Source organism: Bombus fervidus, chromosome 7 (assembly GCF_041682495.2).
Source record: "Bombus fervidus isolate BK054 chromosome 7, iyBomFerv1, whole genome shotgun sequence".
Classification (NCBI taxonomy): domain Eukaryota; kingdom Metazoa; phylum Arthropoda; class Insecta; order Hymenoptera; family Apidae; genus Bombus; species Bombus fervidus.
Genome location: NC_091523.1, coordinates 9,829,193 through 9,856,174, shown reverse-complemented (window position 1 = coordinate 9,856,174; position 26,982 = coordinate 9,829,193). Strand labels below are relative to the sequence as shown.

General features: G+C 36.1%; 1 protein-coding gene across 4 annotated transcripts in view; it reads left to right on the top strand.

Annotated features, from left to right (window-relative positions):
- Kank (KN motif and ankyrin repeat domain-containing protein 2 kank) overlaps window positions 1–26,982 on the top strand; it is a 59,829-nt gene that overhangs the window by 13,219 nt on the left and 19,628 nt on the right. For 2 of the 4 annotated variants that reach the window (XM_072007188.1, XM_072007186.1), the window contains exons 2-4: window positions 21,458–21,565; window positions 23,916–24,115; window positions 24,802–25,030. In XM_072007188.1, the coding sequence (XP_071863289.1) occupies window positions 21,520–21,565; window positions 23,916–24,115; window positions 24,802–25,030 (475 nt within the window). In that variant the 5' untranslated portion in view covers window positions 21,458–21,519. Of the gene's footprint in view, window positions 1–15,680; window positions 15,822–16,523; window positions 16,675–21,457; window positions 21,566–23,915; window positions 24,116–24,801; window positions 25,031–26,982 lie in introns of those variants that run through there. The other 2 variants (XM_072007189.1, XM_072007187.1) reach the window with 2 other exon arrangements.

Sequence of the window (26,982 nt, the reverse complement as noted above, 5' to 3'; positions counted from 1 at the left end):
TATGTTTTAAGCACGTATTTCGAGCGAGGAGAATGTAAATCGAAAGCCATCCTAAGTCGCAATGCGTGCACTATGAATAAATAATAACAGCAATAACAATATAGAAAGAAGAATAAACGCAGACAGAAAAATTCCATTCAGATTTTTTCGATATTTCAATATTTTGTGATAATTGGGAATTGACAAAAGGCTTTTATATTTGTACAGATAAAAAGAATAGAGAAGGAAAATCGTGTAGACAGTAGGAAAGTGTAGAGAAGAGAGGATGGAGGGGAAAAGAGAATAGAACAGTATGAAAGGAAAACAAATAGAATTAATACTACGTTGTATGTTTGTAAAATCGAAGTTAGAGATGAAAGGACCGGATAACGGGGAAAAATACAGATGGGCAAGAGAAAGAATGGTAGAACGCGAAAGGGAGAAACAAATTAAATGAGCTATATGTTATACGTTTGTAAAATTGGAGATAAAGAAAGGATAATAAGTAGTAGAAAAGGAAGAGGATGAGGGAAAAGAATCGAGAACAGAGAACACGAGAGAAAATAAAGTTAATCGTATGCGTTTGCCACATACAGAGATCCGCGGGGGAGATCTGGCTTCGAAGAAGCCCGAACACGTTTCGTGCTCGGAACACGAATGCCAATATAGTTCCAAGCGAAGGTTTACCGCCGTGGTCGTTGGTACTCCTCACCTTGAGCTGGCGATTTAGGCACGCTCGCAGAAAATACGCGTGTCATTCGGAATTCCTTGGTTTGCGACCGAGAAAATCGTCTTCAAGGATCACCATTACGCGTGCTCCTCGTGTCAGCGTTATTTATACCGTCGTTACGCCTCGATTTTCATTCCGTGCTTCCTTCGATCTTTCCTTTACTTCTCCACGTGCGTATTGTATACACGCTGAAACCGCATCCTCGCCGAAGCAAAAACGAGCAACCTTTTGTGGATGTTCTATCGTTTGTTGAAAAAGGTTGTTAGTTATTGTTCGATGCTTGTTCGTGTTTCTTCAGGTTCTTAGCGCTATATACGTAGTAACAAAAGGTAATGCTTGTTGCCTCTTTCCGTTCGAAGCGCACAAAGATCAAAGGAACATAGCGATAGAAACGAGTAAGCCTCTCGGTAGTCAAACCGATCAGCTACATAAAAGCTGCTACATATAAGCTGTATGGAAGAATGACAATTACGCGCACTATTTTAAGAAATTTTCTTTGGAATCTTATGAGAAATATATTTATGAAAATAAGATTTCTTTCTTGAGATGTTGAATACGAATTACCTAGCTGGATAACGTGAAATTGATAACTTTATAAAAAGTGAATTTAATCAATTTGCTCTGTAACATATACTTACAGCGTTTCTCTTTTTCTGTGATCTTCATTCATTCCATACCGTTTACAATATACGGCAACAATAGAAAACGAAAAATACCTCGTTGTTGCCTCAGCAAGAACGTAACTTAACCATCATCGTCTCAATATAGTATACTCCGGTATTCCATGGTGTTTCGAGTTTTCCATTGGAGAAAACAGGCCGACAATTTCCCATGAACGACCTCGAAATAAAAACAGTAAAGATACGCAGCTGGTCTGACGATGAAATTATATTTGAACGACGATATGCTCCTCCTACTTTCGAGATTGTCACGAACGATCTAATGGAATCTGCAAACGACCAAAATGGCGTATATGGAGAACGGTGTTCGCGCGAAATGTTCCCGATTGCCGGTCTTTAAAGCTCTTTTAAAGGAATATGCCTGTATGATCGCGAACCGGGTCGTGCGTTATTCATGTCACACACGCGTGTGCGTAATGTGCATGGGCGAACGAGAAAGGCTGATAGGTGAGCCCACGTGGGTTCTCTTATGTTCCTTTTCATGTACCGGGTGTAACCAAGTGTCTCAACTTCTAGCGATCGTAAAATCGGTGCCTTCGAGATGTTTAGATTGGAAACCATAACCTTGAACCGATGCTTTCTCGTAAAGAAAAGGAAAGAACGAGACCGTGTACGTCCTTCGACGAAGGCTTTATAATTTAAATATAGTTAACACGGTGAAACGGACAAAGAATATTTCAACCTTTAACCTCGATTAGTCGGTATCATAAATCATTCAACTTTCTCGATACTCCGAACTTGGACTTGTTAATTTTGATCATTCGATTCTACGTGTATCGGTGTATTATATGTTGATAAGATGAGATTAAATTTCATTGGTTGTATAGATCTCAATCGTCTATCCTGGATTTTTTAATTTCAGAAATTAGTAGGTTAAAAATGCGAGATTATAATCTCGTGATTTCTCAACTTCCACTTTCTAATTTTGATTAATTAGTTTCGTGAATTTCATCGGCGTGATACGTCGAAAGGAAGAAATGAAACTTCCTGAGTCCATCAAAGTTCAATTTTTTTAACCTCGACTATCCAGTTTTACAATTCAATAGGTTGTAAAATAACGATTAAACTTTCTTGTTCCTTAAACGTTAACTTCCTACCATCTGTTATCCAATTCGACGAATGAACGTATCAGCACGACACATTAAATACAAGAAATTAAAACAGCACTTATATCAAACTTAAGAAATTAAATTTTCTTGCTTCCGGAAAGTTTAATTTTCTAACATCCAGTTCTGCGAATGGTCGTGTGTATCGATATAATACGCTGAAGGTAAAAGTTTAAAGCTCCTTGATTCCCCAAAACTACAGTCTTCTAACTACTCTATTTTTCCAAATGAACGCATCTCCACGATTCGTATATCAAAAGCAAGAAGCTGATCTTCCACGACGACCGAAACTTGTCATCGCCTCCACCCTACATTCACAGCCTCTGAATAAATTCCCAATCTTTGGACTCAACAAAAAAGCAAACTTGGTCAAAAGGATTTTTCCGAACCACTCTTCAGCTTCTTTCCTACTATCCAACTTCCGGTCCAGATTACCGGCGAGTCGTTTCTCCGACTGCTGCGATTCTATCGATCGATGGAGGACGCAGCTGAGAATGGCTTCTGATATTGACAGCGCGGAAATTTACGTGACTCGAGGACGATAGTGATTAAGCGAGCGCGGATCCCTTTGGTTCCCGCTTTCCAGCCAAGGACAGAGACGCGTGTCCTCACCGTATCCTGGTCCGTGTTTGTTACGTCAGGTGTACGAATGTTTCCAGGCACCCCTTACATTCGATCACCCACACTGTGCACGCGATCGCGTACGAGAAGACAACACAACGTCGTGCGTACGCCCACGCGGCTTACGCCTTCGCGGCTCGTTGCATCAGGCCCCAGTGTTACAGGCCCAATAAAGGAGCACTCACACACGTGCAGAGCGGGTAAAACGAGCCGCGATAAAGGAGAAAATAAAGGAACGACAAGAGGAGAGAAACTTGCGGGATAATTAATTCACGCGAGCTGAAACGAGCTCTGAAAGACGCCGAGAAGAGAAATTCCCTCTTGGATTGCGCAAAACTGACCCTTTGCTTCGTTCGTAACTCTACGATCGTCCTTTCGATGCCTATTAATTAATTGTTACTCGAACGAATTACGATTTTGAATAGGTTTATGCTGTTTCTGGACGTAGATTCGTGTAAAATACCATGTGGTGTGTTCTTGTCCTATAACTACCAGAACTAACGTAGATTATTTAATTATACAAAAATTCAACTTTGAATATAATTGCATAATATAATTACATTTGTCGTGTTATATCTGCTACGTTGTGTCTATATAGGAATTGGGAGTTTTAAGGTAGTTTTACAGCTAAGACCCAGCGTAAGTTGGATAGATCTATATAGTCGTTATAGTTTAGATGTATAGTAATTATATATATATATATAAGTACGGAGCAATTCACGTAATTGGACCAAGCCATATCTGTTTCTGACTGCAATTAGAAAAAATGTTGGAAGATGATGAATGGTTCGCAAGTGCAATCATGCACGTGCATTTTAGTGCAATCATGCAAGTTGCACCATTTTTCTCAGTGGAAGTGTGTAATTTGTTGCATAGGTAAAATCCTCTCGTCATTCTGTGTAAAAATGATGTTAGGTAATGTGCAACATAAAAATGATTAATTCGGGCGATACGTATTTTGAATAAATTTGTTCGTTAATAGAGAAGCTCGAAAACTCCGTTACATACTTTGTATAGATTAAATGCAATTTCTAAGAAAGTTTCTGAAGAAATCAATAAAAAAGATTCACGTACGTGAGATAATTAATAGCGGCAGCCTTAGAAATCGATTTTATTAATTTACGTAACAATGTTGTGAAAGTGAAATGTTACTTATTATGAATGATGCGATAGAAAGTATAATGGTCTAAGAGAATAGTCTGCCGATCGACCGTAAGATGCCGGACTTTATGCTGCAAGGCAAGGAACAAGAGAATGACTAGTCGATAGACGAGATTAATGCGCGTTTCTAATTTCTCGAACTAGTAGTTAATCATACCAGCTACTTGCCACTTGGTATATCACTCAGAATGAAATATAACGTATCTTAAGAATCACTTCTCCGCGTTGATGTATTATCGATAATCGTTGCAAAAGAATTGTACGTACCTCGTGACTAAATTAACGCAGGCCAAGCTGTTATGAGGTTAATTAAATCTACTCGTTGCGGCAACGCTAAAGCGTCGATTGTAAATTGATGTTTGCGCACTGGTGCAGGGTCGAGCAGCTTCGACGACAGCCAGGTTCGATACACAAAGTTTCGTATCAGAGTCGAACAAGCGTAACCAATTTGCCTCGAACATGTGTTCGTTACCAATTGCTTCTTAAGTTTCGTCGTTGTAGTCGATAACAGCTCGACTAATGATACCTTTGCGAATATTAGAGAAAATGAAATATAATATATTTTTATATTATATTTTATATATTAATATGATAGAAGAATTTCTGAAATGGAGGATGAAAGACAGAAGGAATGGATTACAGGAAAGACACGTGTAAATAGAATTTAAGTAAAATTATAGATAGAGTCTGACTAATTTTTGTCTAAAGAACACTAATGTCACTCTTTACATTATACGATTTCTGCTTAACAAATTATAAAGTACAAGTCTGTTGTTTAGCTCGTTCCTTCCTAATCATTAAAGCTTCATAACTGTCTTTTTCTATTTCTCCGTTATTTAACGATCAGTTCCATAGTGAATGTACTACGTGATTAAGTGATCGCTCAAATTAGAAGCTGTTCACTGCATCTGTTAATTTCTCGAAACTGATTTCACGTATTCAATAATATGCATGATTTAATTAAGTTCTGTGTAATCACATATTATTACCTGTACAGTGTTAACTATGGTCGATGTCGGAAAAATCATTGAAAATTACTCTGCTTGATATAATATTGAAATCTGATTATATAATCCTCTCAATATCGAAAATGATCCACGATGACTGAATAAATTATTTCCTGCTTCTGTTTACCTTATTAATTCCCGGATAAAGTTACTTCATTAATTAATTGTTACATATGTATGTTACAGTAACAATTGAAATCGTATCTCATTAACAATTTTAAATTACACGTCAGTTGCTACGAATTATTAATTCAGATTTGTAACGTAGAGAGGATACTCTTTCGTTTCAAACACACAGACATTGATTGATATCGCTTTTACTGAATTTTTTTAATCGATTAAAATAAGATAAATTTCAACGATTAGAAAATGTTCAACAACGCGAATGACGCAGGCAATATTACACAAATACCATATAATCGATTCATTCGTTCGATTAATCTCTTACAATTTTGCAATCTGATAGTGTAGAATATTTCCATCTATCGTGACTGTGAAGGCAAAATTCAACGGCGGTCAACGTGTTAACAGCGTTTCTTATCGAGATGAACAAAGATCACGAGTCGTAGGCGCGATCGAGGATCCCGTATTCGAAGTCCAACCGGCCGGAAGTCGTTCATTTGCCCGACGATATCTATGCAAAACAAAGTCAAGCCCGAGGAGCTCTCGCGGTTCTCCGGCTCGTGCTATTCGATTTCTTCGTTGGATAGTAAATGGTAGCTAGGAAACGATATTTGATGCCGACGCAATTGTACTCGCGACGTTGTTTTGCTCATCGATCCGCGGCACAGCACTTCGATAATTGCATCTCGTCATTTTTCACATGTTATACCTATACGCGTCGCCTTCTTCCACGGTGCATAATGCATAATCTGATACGAAACGCTCTTCTAACCTTCGTATAATATTTCCTCGTTAAAACTTCGATCTTCGAACATTAAGCAGACGTTGGTAAATCGTCGGAGAGCAAGTGGTGGTAATTTTGAACTTTGTATCGTTTCTAAGTTGTTGCGTGGAACACGCGTTAGATGCTTGTAATCTGGTAAATACCAACAGATTTTTAACAAAGGTATGTGTCATAAATACGCAGTTGCGGAATTATATTTTTAGACGTTTGGTCACTTAGAACCTTTGACTCATCCAACATTTTTTGTATACTATCTCCTCTTTTATTACAACTTCATCCGTTTCATTATCATACTTGTCGCTGTTATGCAACAGATTTTGTTGCTAACTTGTAACTAGCAGCATGCAAAATTTCGCTGTTCGTAGGATTTCATAATATCGGTTCAATTCTTTGAAAGAGGATTCTGACGTGTAATTTGTAAAAGCTATTCGTAAAACTTCGTTTATTTAATTATCGAACTTGTCACTGTCGTAATGTATGTGTGTATGTAAGATTTTATTAACGTTCGTAACTTGTAACTAGTGACGTGTAAAATTTCATTAATAATATTGGTTTGGTTATGCAAAAGAATCCCAGGTATCTAACGTGTGAAGGGAACAAGAAAGTATTCGTTCTTGGAATACTTGTGTCTTTTATCTCGCATTTGAATGATACAAGTAAGATAGAAACGAGGACAAATTGCTGCGCTAGAAACAGGATTGACATTGCGGCGCTTACTCGATAGCAGTCTGATGACGGGAATGTTTTCGGTTAAAAATATGACCGGCTGTGTTACCTATAATTAAACGCGGTCGATAGGCTGAGAAGTCAATCTAATTTCTTCCAACGCGAAAATAAATCCGTGCGCGCTTGACAGCTTGGTTAAATTTACCCGCTGGTTTATTTACCGGATTTACTGCTATTATTTCACGGCAAATACCAAAATCAGATTTATGATAATTAAACAGGAATAAAAGCGTCCTTAATATAACTTGGATCGAAGACGAAATATATCATAATCATAAATAAACGTAGACACGTGAATAAATGTACGTTACGTTAGAATCGATGCACGTTCAAGAAAAATTCCTAATCGATGCATAATCATTGAGGAAAAGTGTTGAAGAGGTGTAAAAAAAGGCATATGGCGGGAATAAAGGGGAAAGTTAGAGAGATATTTGAAGGGGAAGAAAGTGCAGTTTCGCGAAATGCAAAAGCGAAACTATGTACGTAGCTGTGCTATGTAATATACATTAACAAATTTTTTAAGCATCTATTTATTCTAATTTCTATGAAACGCTAAAATATTCTGTACGTAAATACCGGAGACGTAATTTTATAATTTTTCTATTCAGAAAACAGTCATTTTCTATCCAAAGTGAGACCGCAAATATTTGTGTATGCATGGAAAGTATAAAGTTGCATAACTATGCAAAATATCCAAAGTATAATCGTAAAATACTCGTTCTAATATTTAGTGGAGGAAACAACTCTCTTATTATTATTTTTTTATTTGTTCCCACGAAAATTTGCATAAATATCTGCGATCTTATCATTCGTAGGGATCAAAGGATGTTGTCAAACGATCCGTGGAGCAATCATTTATCGCAATGATCTTTCAGATCGCGACCAATGGCAGCTTAATTTTATCTTTATCATCGATGTGATTCGCTAGGCGGATATAATTTCTATCCATATCCTATTACCGAGCTATACAAGAAATAGAGAGATCAATTTCATGCTCAACTAAATCGCGATTATCAGCGTGTCGTGTATCGAGGAATCCTTGAATCTGTGTGCAGTTCATTGTGTCAAAGTGATGAATGGATTGCTCGTGTGTGTGTATTTTAATTAAACGTTGTCAGAGCGATGAAAGGGTAAATTTCGCAGGATCCAGATACGTTCCAATCCAGCTGCCGAAGCTTGATATTTTACATCTGCTATTTTATACTTTATAAGAGAATGCAGTTGATGAAAATAAATGTGGAACTCTCGATAGACAGACCAGTTCATCCTACGCGAGAGATAACGTTTATAAAAGCAGTGTATTAACTTAACTCATTTGCTGTGAGAAACAGTTCAAATATAATTAAAGAAAATTCTTAAACTCGATAAAATACGATAAAATCTTTATTATTATCATAATCTGCTATTTTCACATCCCGTTAATTTCATTTGCAATTCTTTCAATCAATTTACTTCACTGAATTCTACTTTTTAAATATCGTGGTCGTGGTAGAGAATTCCGAGGATTTGTATAATATCTTTCTTTATCCCTATTATTTCATCTTTCACAATACAAACTATCTTTTGCCAAATTATGGAAATAAAAATAAATAAAAAAAAATAATAAATAAAAATAAAATAAATAAAATATTCATTATTCAAATAGATTTTTTATGCTTTAAAAAGCTCGCGAAGTTTGGTACTTTCACTATGTAGATTACTTTATTTGCATACGTTCTCCAAGAATATACGTTTACATAATTTCTGTACATCACTGCCTCGACCTTAATAGCTTAACGGATAACGTTTCTGGTAGTACGATTCTTCTCAAAGAAATCTATTGTCCTTTTATTTGAACAAATTATTCTCCGTTTGCATTGTACGCTACTGCAACAGCAGTTGTAGCCATAAATAGCAGGTAATTAGAAAATTTAACAAGGAGAACATTCTTCCCCAGAAATGATTAACTAACCATAACATCGCGTAGAAAAATAACTGCACTTTGTCAGTCTAATAAGTACAGAGTTCATTCCTCCTCAGTTTATTCGTTCGTGTTTGCTGTCAACGGGCAAAAAGTATTTCCTGTTTTTATACAAGGACCGAAAGAACGAAGACACAGAACGGGCCTAAGAAAATGACAAAAATACGCGATGGTCTCGTCATCCGGTTGCTCATGATATTTTCGTCGTACGTTCATTGAGAAAAATCTTAATGGGCCTAGAGTACATGCTAACGTAGACACTTCTCGTATTTACTATATAGACATACCCAAGACTCCTTCAAACACATAAATCGCATCCTGTTAAACAGTATGCAACGAAAGCCAGTATCACAGAAGCGAAAGAAGAGACGAAAAGTTTGCAGCGATAAGGAGGGGCAGCTCCAGTGTTCGAATTGTATTTGTCGATGGAGAAGAAATATCATAAATTTCGTATACTATACGAAAGCGCAAGAATTTGTATTACTAACTTGAAGATAGAGATAAAAATGATAGAAAAGAAAGGCTATATGAGAAAATTAAAGCTGATGAGGTATACGAAAGGATAAAATGAGGATAAAAGCTATAAAGGAATAAAGAAGACAGGAAGACGTCGAGTTAAAAATTGTAGGGTACCAACTGCGATATTTGAATTACGTTTATTGGAAAAGAAACGAATAGCTTTCATAATCAAAGGAGTGCATTTAAAAGGAGATATTCAAAAAACGTTTATTATTACGAATATTAATTGACTATGAATTTATAATACGTTCCAGAAGATGATTCGATTTTAATTAACTCCGAGTCGGTTTCTTTTGATTCAGCCAAATTACTAAAAATTGGAGCTGCCTCCTTATTGCAACAGCTACTTTAAATCTTGACCTTCGTGGGCTTGCCTTTGCACCGATTTTCGCGGGTTGGTTATTTAAAGAGGCGACCAGGCAGCCAGGCGACCAGGCGACCGTCTGAATGAAGTGGCGCTTACGGAGCGTGTAAATAAAATTTACGATTCGCAAGATCTCATGGCGAACTTTGAACCGTCTCTCCTTTACGGTCTTCCTTCTCCATTTTGTCGACTGTTAAAGATTCTACGGTGTCGTTCTTCTGTTTGCTTAACAAACAAGGGGTGTGTACGCGAGACAACGTCATTCCAGGAATTCTAGATATTTTTAAATCGTGCACTGTTCGATAAAAGACAAAAGAAAGAAAAAAGCAAAGGAAGTAAAAATGAGAAATGAGAAACAATTGAAGGATTCATGATAGAAACGATCCTTATCCATATTTGTCTCTGAAGAAAAAGTATACTGTAACGTCTTTGACTTTTGTTCAATATATTTCAATTTTATTAACAAAATATTCATTATACTATATAACTTTTATATAAACAAGTAAAAGACAGTTAAAGAAATAAACACTACTATATCTGGTTGTATACACTACTAGTTAGAATTCAAAATATAAAATATAAAAAATCTACCAGCTCTGTACTTTCGCACACCATCGTAATTTACTTTTTATAAACCAATCCCACTGTGTTATGGAATTTATCTAGCTTCTGACTAGTAGAACGTGTTATTGTTATTTGTTATTTCGAAAGTCGAATTTGACAAAGATTTGTCTCGTTGTTACGAGCTCCTCGACTTCTCATAAGCACTTATGTGAAATTTGAAGATACAAAAATGTATAAAATATATAAAACAACATAAATATACAAAGTAGCCGTAACGTGTAGTCAGTATAGTAAATACCCATTGTGGTTGCATCTTTTTTCGTAAACATCCACAGTTTAGATACAAGTTTCTCTTGACAGATGGATAGACTCGTGTGTATACTTTTACCAAAACAAGAGTCTCGAAAGGAAACACAGGAGATCAACGACGCGGTTAAGCGTATGATTTACACTGGTCCACGGAAGTTTAAGTGCTTCCTTGAAGACGTTGAAGATCGTCGCCGGTGGGGACCCGGTGTTTAATCTCCATCAGGATGCGTCCTCCTCGTCATCTGTGGCGGCTGCTTTGACCGTGGCACGTATGACTTTTTATCTTGCGCGTTTCTCTCGCCGGTTGCACGGCTCTCTTCTCCTATTTATACACTCGCGAGCCTCGTGGCTGGCGTGTGCTCGTTACTATCTGACCGCACAACGCGGGGTTAATGTTACCCTTTGAAGAGAAGGGAAAAAAAGATGGAGAAAAAAAGCGGCAAGCCGGAGCGAGGTGGAATTAAACGGCAGGAAAACAGGAAATTAATTGCTCTCGTGTTCCGTTAATTCCTTCCACAGACTCCTGCACGATACTTTAACGCACCCGCGCATTACATTTTAATTATACACGTTTTGTAATTACCAATGCGATTTTTAACCGACCGATACAACGCCTTGAGCTATATGTGTTGCGCCTTTAGCACTGCGGCGTAGGAAAAGAGAAAATCGGAAGATATACTTCGCAGGAATGACAGGAATTTCGATCGAATATGTGCCGGTGATATGGAGATGATCTCTAAGTCGATAAAAAAAAAGAAAATAAGTTTATCGCTTATTTCGCGTTGCATCTATGTACATTAAAACAATCCGAAAACATTTGTGCAAAGTGGTAGAAATTGAACCGTTGGACCGAGTTAATAGATACGTCGAAAATGTAGAATAAAATGTTTCCGCTCGGAACTTCATTTTCAAGAAAATAAAATTCGATCATGTTTAATCAAGAATCGACCTAATACACGTGTATGATGAATTTTCAAATTAATTTTTTTCAGAAACAAATTGTCTTGAGACAAAAATTATACTCTGCATGTTCGACTTATTTTCACGCGTAGAACGACCTCCTGTCGATTATTTATTCCTGTCTAGTCTGGAATTAGTCATGTCCAAGTATACTTGATAAATTTTCAAACTCGATTTTCTCGTAAACTAAGCCTCCAATGAACAAATTTTATTTCATATTTTGTTCTTATTTTTTCATAAGAAATCATCTCGTGCCCACTTGTATTATTCGTTGTACGTTATTCAGCAGCACCCTGTATATGCAGGGTATTTCATAACATGTAAAATAATCCGCAACAGGTTATCTTTATAGGTGGTGCTCGAAATGACCATCCTCGGTTTGTATGCAGTCATAGCAACGAATTTCGCCGACATATAGAGCATTCTTTCATAAACTGTCGTGGATTATTGAAACACAGAAATGGCTATAACTTTGAAGGAATGTCGAATAGGTGTACAGAATTACTTTCGTTTTTATCGTATCCCCTATCCACTCCTCAAATGGATTCCACGTGTTATGAAACATTCTGTACATACTGAACTAATTTCTCTTCAAATTATCTGCTTTCTAAGCTTGAAGTACTGTAGCCTTTGAAAAACCGTTGAATTTTTTTTGCGATGTTTTTCAAAGTTATATTTTTATTTGGAATTCGAATGAACCAAATGTTTGTATCAGGTAATTTAGATTTCATATTAGGTAATTCAAAAAAAAAAAAAGAAAAGATATAGATATCTTTCTAAGACGCTCTTTACGCAATGTAAATAGTTCTATCGAAAATCACAAAATGAAATTACTTTGCGATCATTCTTCTGTAATTACGACAAGTATATCCGTGTTCCTACTCGAAGCATAGTAATTTACGAGAACTAGGCGAGTGGCAGATTTTACAACCAGTGGAGAAACAAAAATTCACAATATCAAGTTTCCTGAGTTTCTCCTTCACTTCCTCAGCAATTGTTCCAAATTGAATTATTCGAACAGCGGTCATTCCTCTCTCTTGCCTTGCATTCGAAGAACGACCGCCACCCACGCGTTCTGAACGACGGTTTACCCGCGTCGAAGTCACGAAGTCGTAAATAAAATAGCGAACAAATTGCCTGGACAATGGCCGCTCGAAAGAAACGCACCGACGCCTCTCTTTTCAAAAGAAACTTCATAATCACGCAAACGTTTGTCGTGTGATTTCTTCGCTATTGTTTACAGGCCATTGTACAGCCTAGCAAGTATCTCGCAGACAGACAAAGAGGACGAGCTACAATGCCGAAGGTTGTTCGCGATATAGCAACAGAATCTCTTATCTGATGCGAGAAGAACTGTTGGACGCGCTGGCAAACAACTCTTTCCCTGGTGTCGACACGATAAAACCAATTTTCCTCGGTTTCCTTTTTGTTTATCGTTGTACAAACAACGGAACGTTAATGATAGCACGTAATGCTGCAGTCTGTATGGAAGAGTACTGGTTCGAATACAGATTCATTCAATGGAACTGTGTGTCGTGCTCGACACTTTGCTAACGAGGTAATTTTCCAACGATAACGAGGGCTGGGGGATGAAAGTGGCCGCGCAAGGTTAATCTGGCAAGGACACGAGCGAGATACTCTAAATGATTTACCCCTATGCACTCTGATAATACTTTTACATTTATCTTAACGTGTAGTCGAAATGTTACATACTATTGTATAGCTTCGTAATTACATATAAAGTATGATCAAAATGCTATAGATATTCATAAATACACAGTTGCATTAATTGAGATTTTAGCTTCTAATTGGCATCGTAAGATCGTAGGTAATTGGGGATATTTGAGTCAAGTTACCATCATCCTAATTCTTTGCACCGAAAAAATTTGTATTTTTATATGTGACATAATGCATAGAAATGTTATATTTGTACACATAATTGTATCAATTTTATCGTCAATTAATTGGATTTGATATCGTTGGATCGTATTTTGTGTCCAGTTATTTAACCTTACAATTAAAGTATTTCACTTTCGCAGGTTGTATAGGTATTCCAAAAATCTATACAATATACGAGTGAATATGGGTATTGATACTTTTTTAGAATGCTAGAGACAGACTTTGATTACAAAACGAACGTATATTTCAGCGAATTGCAATAGGAGCACTATGGAAACATGGATGGTTTTGTTTTCTTCCTTTTTTGTTCTTTTTGAGATACCGGTTTTGATGCTCGTATATACTGGGGATATTTCAAGGCAACAGAAAGGTAGAATTTTTTTACGCTGGCTGTATCGAGTTTTTATGAAAGCTTCGCGTAATTAATTGGTTGGCAAAAGAGAAGTTCTTTAGTTTGCAATAAATTACTTGTCTACTGAAGGAACATAGGAAAGCAATAATATTTATATATATATATATATATGTTTATTAATTAGCAAAAGTACAGCTTTTAAACTCCAACATGAAGTTTAATATTTGATAAAAGTGGAATTTCATTAAGTTTAGTATTACAAACGTAGTACATTTTCAGGAAAAATCTTGTTGATCCATTCGTTCTTTACAGTCATAAGACCCTTGTTAAAATAAAATCGCGGAGGACTTGTTTGATGATAAAGACGAAGACATCTTCGTGTCTTCTCAAAAATATCCATAAACGAAATGAATAAACGTACAGCTTATACAATATGTCATAATTATATAATTATGCTTTACGATGAAAGCAAAAAAAAAGCAAGATTCGTATGTTTCATCTTACGAATAAGATAAAAAATCAGTAGAAACGAAAAAAAAATTTTTAAAAAGCAGAATTCTCGAACTTGACAATTGCGGAGATAAAAATTCTGTTGTGAAGAGAGGATTTATAAAAATTGTCAAAAACTGTCTACTTTGAAGATCTTGAAAATCTCGAAGATCTTTGAAGATCTTTTAGCCAACTTCAAAATCACCAAAATAATAACTTCGATTCTCCTTATCTTCGAATTTTTAAATAATTAAATCAAATCGCAGAACTCGAGCACAGAACGAGGTGATCGATTAAGTATCGAATGACTCGTAACCAAAGCATCGGAAACCAATCCGCTCGCGTCCAAACCTTCGAACCTCACAAATTATCAATTTAGGGCAACGAGGAATGTCATATGACAGAAGCAGCAAACGTGTGATAGATCCTCTAAAACAGGCTTCGTAAGCGAACCGTGCTATCAGTTGGTCAGTTTATCAACTAAACTGCGTATCGATCCATTCGGCGGTAGGCAGTGTCGTGTTGGAGCTATTTCACGTTCGCAACCTTTCATCGGTGTCGAATCTAAATCCAACGTGAAATTTCGACCATCGCGCGTTGTTCGATGTTGGTTTCGACTAAATTTCCGAAATTAGGTCACGGTTCGCGTGTAATCAACTACTTTGCTTTTCGTTCAACGAAATCTTCCTCTATGGCTCTAGTTACGTTTACAGTGATCCATGAAAGTGTTTGAACACTTATCACATGAAACTTTTATGTTTATATAGTACGTGTTACATTATCGCGCAAGACATTGTGAAATTTCACTAGCAGCGTTTTTGAACCAATGAATATGAAAGCAATCTGAAAATGTATATAAAAGCCACGAGATGTTTATTGCAAATACATTTAGTGAAAAATTATTATACAGTGTAAATAGTAGTCTTACACGCATGATTAATGATAAATATGCCCACCGGATGTCGAAGCTTACTCGTCTAATGGATAATTGATCGTGTAAATATGTTTGTAATCTATGTGAAATGTATATTTGCACAAAATATCTTCTGTATTTATATTTTCAGATTGGTTTCAAAATTTATCGATATAATCATGATGATTGTATCTTACTGCACTGCTAATTCAAAATGGTTTGCATAATACGCATAATATATTCATGGAAGGTTTCTATAACCGTTCGAATACTTTTCTGAGCCACTGTACGTGAGTTGCTTGTCAGTTATCCCTTCGTAATATCGTCGTTGATTCGAACGTTTCGATGAACAGAGTTGTATATCTTGTGTCTTCTTGTAGTTTGTGGTGTATAGTCGAAAGTTAAATCATTAAGAAGTTTCGTGTGACTGTTTGTTGGCCTTGGAATATTTAACAGAAGATAGTTCGGAGGTGTTCGATAACGAGGATTAAACGTCGTGTCTTGTAACGTCTTTGAACCAAGTGTACAGAATATTGAAATATGTGCTAACTTTGATGGTTTAGCGCTAACGAGCGGTGAGTTGATGTTATATGGGTCACTGTCGTATTTACGTGCTTGCGATTAATAGAATTTGCCAATTAATTCTTTGCGTGACGAATAACATTTTAAGAAATATTCAAAAATTACTTATTCTTTCTTTTCCTATCAATTAATCGAGTAGATGATTCTAAGGTAAAAGAAAGAAGAATATAACGAGAAATAAATAATAATTTTCTATTGAAAATAATGAAAAAAAAATCAATATTCCCAATTATAAGTTTTCATACTTTTTAAAGCAGAGAATTCATAATCCGATGTCATGCTCTTTCTTTTCTTCTCTTCTAATTCTTTCGTGATTTTCATCCGTTTTCAAATTTGAAATTAATCACACGGAATTAATGAAAGAATAATCCATTAACAAAGCTAAATATTGAATTTAATTAAGATATTCTACTTTAAAAAATGCTTAAGTGTAATAAATCCTATAAAATAAATCTCTTCTCGAGTTGCCAATACGAATCTACAAAATTATAGATTTTATAATTGTGTAGACCTTTGTGTACATACGTACGTCTTTCCTACACAATTCTGTTCGATCATCGATGATGACTAATAAATACGACATATCGATTACAACAACAACTGCGTATGATTATATACCGTGTACGGATCTTTATTGACGAAATTATCAACGCTACAAAGATAAACGTGGCAAAGCGTCAGCTAGTCAGAGCAAAAGCAATCAGTCGTCGATGAATCGACGTTGCATACGCACGTCGCTGTCGTTGCTTGAATTTCAATGCTTACTATTTTCAAAGGATTCGAGTGAAAGAGTTTTGCTTTCTATCCACGCCGCCGAAATTCAACACGAGCCATCCTAACACCATGGTAAATATTTACAGACTATTTCCATTTATCAGCTACCGCTTCTAAACAACATTTTACATGGTGTACCTTCTTAGATAACGATTGCCGTCGTGTCGCTTTATAATAACGTCACAGAAACAAATAACAGCATATGAATATTTAAACGAACGAATAAATACTTAAAAAAAATGTATTAACATACCGTAAGTCCCTCTTATAACCGTTAGACGTTTTCTTATTTCGTAACTCAACAAATCATTGTTTATCTTTTGCTAATCGTTCTGTAACTTTTTATATTCAGATTAATTTATTAATTTTTTGACAGAAAACGCTCGGCAATAAAAATTGCAAAATAGTGTTACCGCTCGCTATAATTCATTCGAATCTCATGAATTCATTTTTCGTCAACGAGAAAAACCGAAATTTCGCTAGTACGTATCGGTAGAGTCTTAAACTTAATTTTCTTATCTTGGTAAAGATCAACGTATCCGTTCGAAGATTCCAAGGTAACGTCTCGTTGCATCAACCTCCATACGTAATGAGCCGCAAGTTTCCATTTTGCGTGGACATCGATTCGAAGAAGTAACCCTCATTCGTGAGAGGAATACCGATCCCATCTAAGAAAATCGACAGACTTTCCCTTCGAGAAAACTCGGCTGTCCCCTTACCTCGTTCGAAAAAATTGATCGGAAGGGTCGGAAGATATATGATAAATGTAAACGAGGACTTGAGAAGAATACGATAAGTCACATTGCCTGTTTTCTTACAACCAAACGGTTTTAAGATTCTGTATAGCGTTCGTCAATTTTTCCGAAATTCTGTTCTTTTATTTTCTTCAAGATAGAAAAGAAATTGTCTTAAAACTCGAATGTATAAAACATCGAAGACATGAAAATATTCTTTGCCTTGATAATTATACATTTCTTTGGCTTGCCAAATTTCGTCAATATATCAGGTATTTTTAAAAAGAGCTACATCTTCGAACCTAACAGATCGTTTCGTTTTTCAATTGTGCCGTATAAAAATACAAATTTAATCATAGAGTAACACCAAAACCAGAAAATCAATAAAAACATACTCATCGTGTTTTCCTTCCGCGATATTCGAACATTTACTCCTTTAACTCACGATTATTCGATTAATACCGATTAGTTTGAAGTGAAGAAGACGTTAGGCGGCTCATTAAAGATTAACGAACTGTCGTGACTTCGTCGGTCGAGGAAAGGAGGAAATGCGTTGTTACGTGTTCGCCGTAAGATCCCTTATTCCGTCCGGCCCTACGACCTCAAGCAGATCGCGACGTGAATCCTAATTACTTCGGGGAATGATTCCTTGGTAAATGTATCACGTAGTACGGGGCGAAGTTTCCAGGCCAAGGATTAAAAAGGGCCTAGAGAATTTCGTAGCAGCCCTCTGGCTATGCGAAATCACTTTCCAACATAATTTCCAAACTAATTTCCGAATTACCCTCTTAGGTGAAATTGATTATTCTGACTGTAATAGGGAAATCACTCCTATCTTTGAGACATATCTAGACAAAGATATAACGAATTGCTCCGTAACATGAATTTTCACGTGATATAAGGAAGAAAATTACCGCGATAGTCCCGTATCGACACGACTCGTTTAGTTTGCATCTAACGAAAACACGGTTTCTTTATCTGCTACAGCACGAAACGTATTTATCCGCGGTATATCTAAATATATTCGCAGCGAAATCACCCTGTATTATGTAGTCATCGGGTGAATTCTTGGAGACGCGAAAGCCAGGCAAATCATCCGCTAAGAATCTTCACCGGAAACGATAGTAAAAATATCCGCACGAAACTGGACGAAGCTGAGCGTGGAACAATTAAAGTTCGCGAAGTCGAAGAGAAGCCAAGAGGACGTGTTGCCGTCAGACCAGAAATCCGGCATACGGAATTAGCCCCACGGTACGGGACATCGTAGATATCGCGCTTAAAGCCCTTGCATTGCTATGGCATTATGAGCCTTCGTGTTAACGTTTCTGTCCCTTTAAGGCTGGCACAGATGAGCAATTGGACGTCGTTGTGTATCGATGATAGAGATTTGATAGGATTATGTTTTTAATAATTCAACGCGTATCAAAGCGCGTAATATCGCTATTATCTTGTGATTTTGTTGCAGCCTTGTAACGATGGCATTGTGCAATTTGGCTAGGTTGTATTCTTAATAATCCGATACACACGAGTTTATGATATCGCTATTGACAATATAGAGACCCGATGCCGACCGATAATGCGATTTTCTCTCGACTTTGTGTTGCAGTTTTACAGCGATGACGTTGCACCATTCGGCAATATTATACTCTTAATAATCCAGCGCACATAAATTTGTAATACCGTTGTTGACAATGTAAGACTCGATGTCGACGAGCAATACAATTTCGTAGATCGCTTCATGAAAAATATAAACGTACCAAAATGTTCAGCGTTACCGTTGCGAAATCACAGCGACGTTTCAGTCGCTTGCATTGATCCTAAGATCCGGATTGGATTACCAATTCAATTGCTGTGATTTCGCATTAATAACGCTGACCAATTCAACAGAGTCATAGCTTTAATAATACAATATGTCGCACCGTTACGAAAAATCTGGTAAAACTATTGGTTAATAAACGTGACAAATAACTTCTGTTCGGGATTTGCAATGGCCATTCGTTTATGACTCGGACAGCACATCTGCCTTTTTTGGGAAAGTCTGATGTTCCTATCTCCCAAGTTGTAAACTTTACGATGCAGATCTCATTAAGAGGCTAATTAACACCCTAAGTACTCGATGAGTTCGCTCTAAAGTAAACATCTGGTATCAATCAGCCACATCAGAGGATATGCGCCCACCAAGATACACAAATACAAGATTGAAAGAAATAGATTCCCATCCCATAAAAACCATGGTAAGAAGGAAAACCCCGGGACGGAGAGTTAGTATATTAGGACCAGACGAAGTTTCTTCAAGCAGTCTTAAAACAGTCTTCATCAGAACGTCATACTCTTCGTGTTATATTATTCGTGTTATGTTATGTATTATTCGATACCTTTAATCTACCTTTACCTTGAGTATTCATAGCGTTTACGGTTCGCGATATCAACAGATCAGTTGCTCACTGATCGTCACGTAGTTGAGAATTGGCAACAATTTCTACCGTAGAAATATAAATGTAGTCATTTAATAATTTTGATAAAAAAAAATTGGCATTTTAAAAGTTAGCTAATTTTTTAAAATTAGACTTTTTAGTCTGTCAAAAAATGTGACAAAATTCCCAGATATGTAATACTATGGTTACAGTATCTCAGATTTTTTAAATGATTTTTCATTGGATACGACAAATAAATCAAGCATAAACTGTAAATCACATGTTTAGGTCAATAACTATGCTAATAATAGGAATAGGAAGGTAAAGCTTTGTCGAAATGATTTTTCTGGGAAGCTCTTTCGATTGACGTATCACAAATTTAATTTGGTTTCGGGACGCTTTTATCATGGTTATTCGGTTACGCCCTTCCACAGTTTCATCGTTGTTAAATTGCACCGTGCTATGCGTTTCGACAGATTTATGTTTCTACGTCCCCAGTGCAGACGAACGATGCGATATCGTTGGAATTTTACAGCGGTGACTCTGCAATTTGGCAAATTCGTACTCCAATTGACACAGTGTATATTAACATGGAATTTCATTGTTAGAAATGAAGCTATCATATCGCACAGTACCTCCACTGCGAAATCACAACAACGTTATAATGCACTGCACGTATCCTTATTTTTTCAATTGCATATTTTATATTCTTCTAAAATGAACCGGAAACTTCTAATTTTCATCACGTTCGAAATTGTATTGAAAATCTTTTCTTCCCCATTTATGCTTTCCATTCCCAAAAATGATAGATCAATTTATGGGCAAAAAAGAAAGACAGTAGAAAACAGAATATTTTCTTTTATAAAAATTAAAGTCAGTACGCATTGAAACGATTTATAACAGCAACTTCTGTAAACCTAATTATTTGATTCTGCATGCTCGTAATTAAATTTTATCGCGTTGAAGTGTCGAAAAACTGAAAATTTTAGAAGCAAATTTCTTTGACTCTCTAGCTTTAAACCTTATATTTCCAATCATAATTCTTACATTTTCCATAATAACAAATTCATATACATATATTCATACACATATGTATACATATATACATATATTGAATAAAAATTTGCTTGCGTTAGTTTGATCGCATAATCAGATCACTGAAACACGGCAACCGTATCGCTGTCGCTCATCCGTATCGAACCTTATCGCGATTCATCCCGCGGTTTTTCTTTGTATCATCAATCATAACCGACAGTCTGAAATTCCACGAAACTAATTTACTTGCCGCGCACGCTGCATGGAATTCCATAGCATTTTATTAAAAACGAAGATTTCGCTGGTGAAGAATAGGCGAAAAAAAGGTCGCAGATCTTCACGGTTGTATTTCAACGCGTTTAACGCGATTCTGACAATACATAATAGAGAATGTACAACGAACGCCTAATGAAATTACGCGTTTCTGAGAATCTTTGTTCGTAGAATAATACTAGCGCCGCTCTCTAATAAATCTAGTCAGATAAATGTAGTAAACGTATTTCTCTGAAATATTTCTCTCTTTAAATTACAACATATTTTCTGAATTAATTTCCTTCCGTTTGTTACGCGCGTTGTTGTCATGCGTGTTACTACACGATAGGAATTTATAATGTATAATAAATTTATAATACGAGAAAGAAAGACTAACGGAGATTTTTTTTCTATTTTCAGGGTGGTGAGGATGTTTTCCTGTGATTGGTGGCGAAACACAGTAACACTGATTGTGTAGAAAAATGGCTTTGACCGTTGTAACCTCGGCCCGCGTTTTCAACGGAAACGGTAAGTCGCATTAATATACAACGACATTGCAACAACTTTATCGATAATTAGGTTGCGGATATCTATATAAATTTATACTTTTATGAACAGGATTAAGTATTGTAAGCAGTGCTATACTTTGAATATTTTATATATCTTTTCAAATTATATGGATTATATATAATTATTTTTGCAGCTTTATGTTTCCCATAAATAAATGAATACAAATCCGCAGACTATTGATAATGATATGCATTAGCCATGTCGAATATAATTCGTACGATTTAAATTGCGTTTCGAAACACCCTTTATTTCAGTTGCAAAAGATTATACAATTTATTATTAATTTATTATATAATATTCGATTTATATCGTCGATCTATATCTTCAACGAAAACGTGTAAGTAATATTACCTAAGTGATATTAACAGATAATAACATTGTGATAATTTTAGCGATAACGATATACTCTGCTGATAATCCAAATTTTGTGTCTAACTGAAAATACTTGAGTTTGAAAAAATAGCACAAAGAAAAAATTATAAGGTTTTTCGTCTTATCAGATAAAACAACTCGTTGTTTTCATTGCATCGCATCGTTATAAATAAATACAATAAAACTTTGGAAACATGGTAGCGCGCCTCTAACCGAGGAAACTTTCTCAACAAACTCCAAACGATCCGACTAATGAAGCAGCCGGATTCTCCCTAAACTCTAAATTGAAATTTCATGCGAATCTCCGGCACCATTTCCTTTATACACTTTACTGCAGTTCATGATCAGCTTGATCCTTTAATTACCCGAAGAAGTATCGCGTACGTAAATAAAATAAACAAGTAAAAGACGACAACATATCAAGATCGCAAATAAAAAATATGATAAATCACAATTTCTCGTCTCGTGCAAAAGAATAATTTTTGACATTGTGTCAATCAACTCCACGCTAGAACTATCTTTTCGTTTGTTTTTGGGAATAAATATGTCTTGTACATTTAAAATTAATTGATAAATTAATTAATCGATTTAAACGAATACTATCATTAGATCGTGCATTTCTTATCTACTTTTAACTCACCTTAAGCTGTTCCCTTCTTCGACTACTTCGTATTAGAATTCTTCCTTTAAATCGCCAAAAGACGTCCACCAAAATCGGAAAACCAAGAAAAATATGTTTATCGCGGTTATCTTTTCTACGATCTTTAAATATAACGGTAGGACTTCATTGAGTCATTGCCACGTATACGTTGCGATAGTATGAACGGACCAATATGACACGTAAATGGGATCCCCACGTTGTCGCGGCTAACGAACTTTGCCAGATTATTATTACCGTGGCTTTGGATGATCGCCAATGGTTACAACATATTTCGGTTTACGCTTCGCATCGGTCATTACCCTCGAACAATCAGCCTCTCGAGATAAAACACAATCGAATCTAATTTCCAAAGATAGATCCTTTCTATCGAATCCATCAAACAAAAACGAGATCTTTTTCTTTTCGAATATTATTAGGAGGGTTCAACGTTTTCTATATCCTCTTGAAATAAGATACGACCGAACCTACCTTCGAAAGATATTTTTCCTTCGATTTTCTGTCCGATTTATTTGAAGAAGGATAAGCCCATTTTCTTTTTGACTATCTTGAAGAATATTTATGTTACTCTAAATCACTAGTATAACACATTAATACTCGATGCATTCGAGGATTCGGTTGGTGAAATGTATATATGATAAAAAAATGTATACATGATACAGTGTGTAATTGGGACATTGGTTATGGGTTTAATCAGAATCATTGATGAGAGAACTGTTACCATTGTCCATGCTCTGCTTGATTCAGGGAATTGAAATACGTAATTACTCCTCGGACTTTATATGAATTCCGTTTTAATCCCTTAACGCACAATCTTTCTCTCCGTTTTATGAAGTCGATCAAATTCTTAATCAAAAGTAACGTACAAACGAAAATACATTTTCCATTTAATAATGAAAGTAATGAAATATTTTAATATTTAATAAAAATACATAAAATGCACGAAACATGCAGAAATATATAAAATGTACCGTGTATGATATATTCCAGAATATTTGGCGAGTGAATCAGATTTCTACCTGGAAATCTCTCCATTTCTTTCAGTTAAATATGTTCATAAAAATATGAATTTGCATCAACATACACAATACATGTCCACCTACACATACGAAATATCGTATTAAATTCATAAAGATCGATGGCTAAAGTAACTAGCTGAAGTAAATGTGATTTAACGATAACATAAATATTTTATGTGTCATTTGATTTAAGTGTTAGATAAAAATTTTTATGGTATAGATAATGATATTTTTTATACTTGTTCCCGGTATACTTCAGTGGGGACGCAGGCCTACGTTTCCGGTTCGACAGGCTCGAAGTGTCTTTGCTGCCCTTACGGCTACCACATCGACCTGGACTTTGTGCGATATTGCGAGGCGGTTGCAGCAGGAAGTGCCGGCGACAGGTCTAGCATCGAAAGACGAAAGAAAAGAGAACGTCGAAGGCAATGTCAATCGATGGAGGTTCTCCTGGGTCTGGTAATTGATCGCTTCATTCCATAATTAAACTGCTCCTAGATCCAAATTGTGAATCTAGGACGCTCCATTTCGAACGTCAATCGTTAAACGGTTTAACGTTACCTAAATCAAATGGACTTTCGTTCCGTGATAATAGAATCCTTGTTAATCTTCCTTTTCTTCATTTTATATCTCGTGTAATATCACGAGAATCACCTTATATTGATCCATTAAAAACCAGGATTCTGTTAACGTAATGTTTCTGAATATGTAACGTGAATTTCACAGTATTCGCATTACACTTACAATCAATGGAAAGGAATGTCAAGAATTGGCGCAATAGTTTTTCGTTATTATTTCTCCGGTACAGTTTTATGAAATTTAAAGAAATTGAGGTATTTTATACCTTTACGATAAGGCATATCTTTTTAATTATAGGAATTCTTTTCGTATCTTTGATTTATGTAATAAGCTTCTATAACGTATCGAATATACCATGTAGATTTTGTGTAACTCGACAACGATTTATTTCCGTATTTTAAATGTTGCACTTATGCAACTTCGGCACATTACTTCACTGCTTGGACCTCAATGAGTTAGGTTGAACGAAGGTCCAACGATATTCACCTCGAGGAAAAAAATGAAAGACAAGCATAATAAACAGAAGGAAGATCGTTTCGTAAATTGTTTGATATTTTTAATCTTAGGTGAGTCCAGCTCTCGTCGGAATAGAGGCTGAACTACCGAAAATACCACAGGAACCTGCTACAACGAATGGCGTGACGACTCTGCCGAGGTCAACCCACGATAAGCAAGAGTGCACGCAAGTATCAACGGCTCTCGACCTCAGCGACGTGGTGGGCGATTTCGAGGCGACCTTGAAACGTTCCTCCAAATCCACCAAGACCTTCGATAAAGAAGATCGCACAGAGAACGGTCAGACATATTTATCTTTTATTTTTATTCAATCGTTTCGTCCCGTTTATCGAGTCGTAATTGTTGTTTCAATAAAAGCAGGCTGTATTTGTAGTAAAATACAGTTTGAGTTGTAACTTTGGTTGGAAATTCCTCAAATTGTATGTTATCGAATATGGATTACGTGTAACATACGATAGAACTTGATTGCCTGAAACGATCATGATACTTGCTATACCGATAATCATCTAATTTTATTGTCGTATGAACGAAAATCGCTTATATTGAATCGCTCTATAAAGGTTAATATTAAGTAGAAACTTTGAAATAGAAATACAATAAAAAACGTGTCATCGATGTCATAAATACTTCGAATTCTTTACGTTGCATAAAATTGTAGAATCTGTGTAGAGAAAAATATTGAGCCGATTCTTGGAATTCTCTTTCGTAGCCGCGATGTTAAAAAGACAGAATTCGATAATATAAGTTGATCGAAAAAGATCACAGATAAAATGTAGCGCTAACGCAACGTTACTTCTTAATGAGTTAATTAATGTTCCGATATAATCGAGATTCCGCAATTGTATTTCGATATCACATGGTCACGTAGATATCTCATTAAAAAATCATAAGACAAGAATTGTTCATTTAATTTTTGTTCGTTCCATTCGCTCGCGATTGGCGTCTCGGGAAATGCAGCCTGATTACGTAGACTTTTTTTGGAATTATTTTCCATGTCGTAACAAAGGCGTCTTTCTGTTAAACAATACAAAAAAGAGGAACCGTACGAGGCAACCGATCACAGCCAATATTAATTCCAGCGGTGAAGAAACGAAGGGGGAAGAAAAAAGAGAAAAAGAAGGGAATAGATCCGATAATTTCACGCACATTTGATTTCCTCGCGCTGAATCCTTTCGGCCATCTTTGGATTCTCCATGGCCCAATGACCTGATACACAATAATGCCGTGCAAAGAGAAATGCTTCCTTCGCTTTAGAGTCACTATTTCACTGAAATGCTTCGTACACCGGTTAAATAAATGCACAGGTCTCGCTAATGAGTTGCTTTCCGTCGTAATCGCCTCGAGGTGGTTTCTCGCCGCGAAATGCATACGCTTGTAACGTGGGGGCTCGAGCAGAGAGTAAAGTAGAAACCAGCGAGGAAAAGAAAGAGAGGAACGAAATAAAAAGCAGAAGTGAATCGCGCGTAGGAAGAAAATGAATCTTGGAACTGGCTGACGTTTCCTACGAAACGAAACGTATTCGCGATCGAACAAGTGGCAGGTCGGAACTGTAACGTAACAACTCATCGTGTAATTACAGTTGACGAGGAATGCATACGAGCTATATGAAAATTTCTCTTCGTAATTTCTCTCTGTGCGCTTTCGTACGTACACTGTTGCTTCAAAAGTATTCGGACGCCTGTTCATTTTTTACGAAATGTAATTTAATTTCCGAATCGCCAGTCAAAATTTTGTATTGATAGATCATGATTGCATTTTGTATCAGTATGCTGTTTTTATGGCAGAGAGAAATTGACTTGAAGAACATCAATAGATAATTATCAGTGTCCTACAGAAGTGAGATAAATCAAAAAAGTAATTCAAAATTACAAAAAAAATATATAACAACTTCCTAGGAAAGAGTATCCGATCTCTAAGATAAAGTTCACGTACGAAAGATACTTCTAGACTCGTAACAACGTATAATTTAGGTGTATAAATAGAATGTAATATTTCGTGATTCTGTAAAATGATAAGAACCCCATTTAATCGCGAGTTACTCGTTCATTTACACATTTTACAAATTGTTACAAATCAACTAAAGTACATACATATGTGATATATGGAAACCAATCAGCGGTAATGTATTTCGTCGTATCAAAAATTCGTTATTGCAAAATGTTTGAATGGTTTTCAAGCGATTTAACGAGTGGTCTATTTTACTATCCGTTTAACGGGCCCGTCATAGAAGG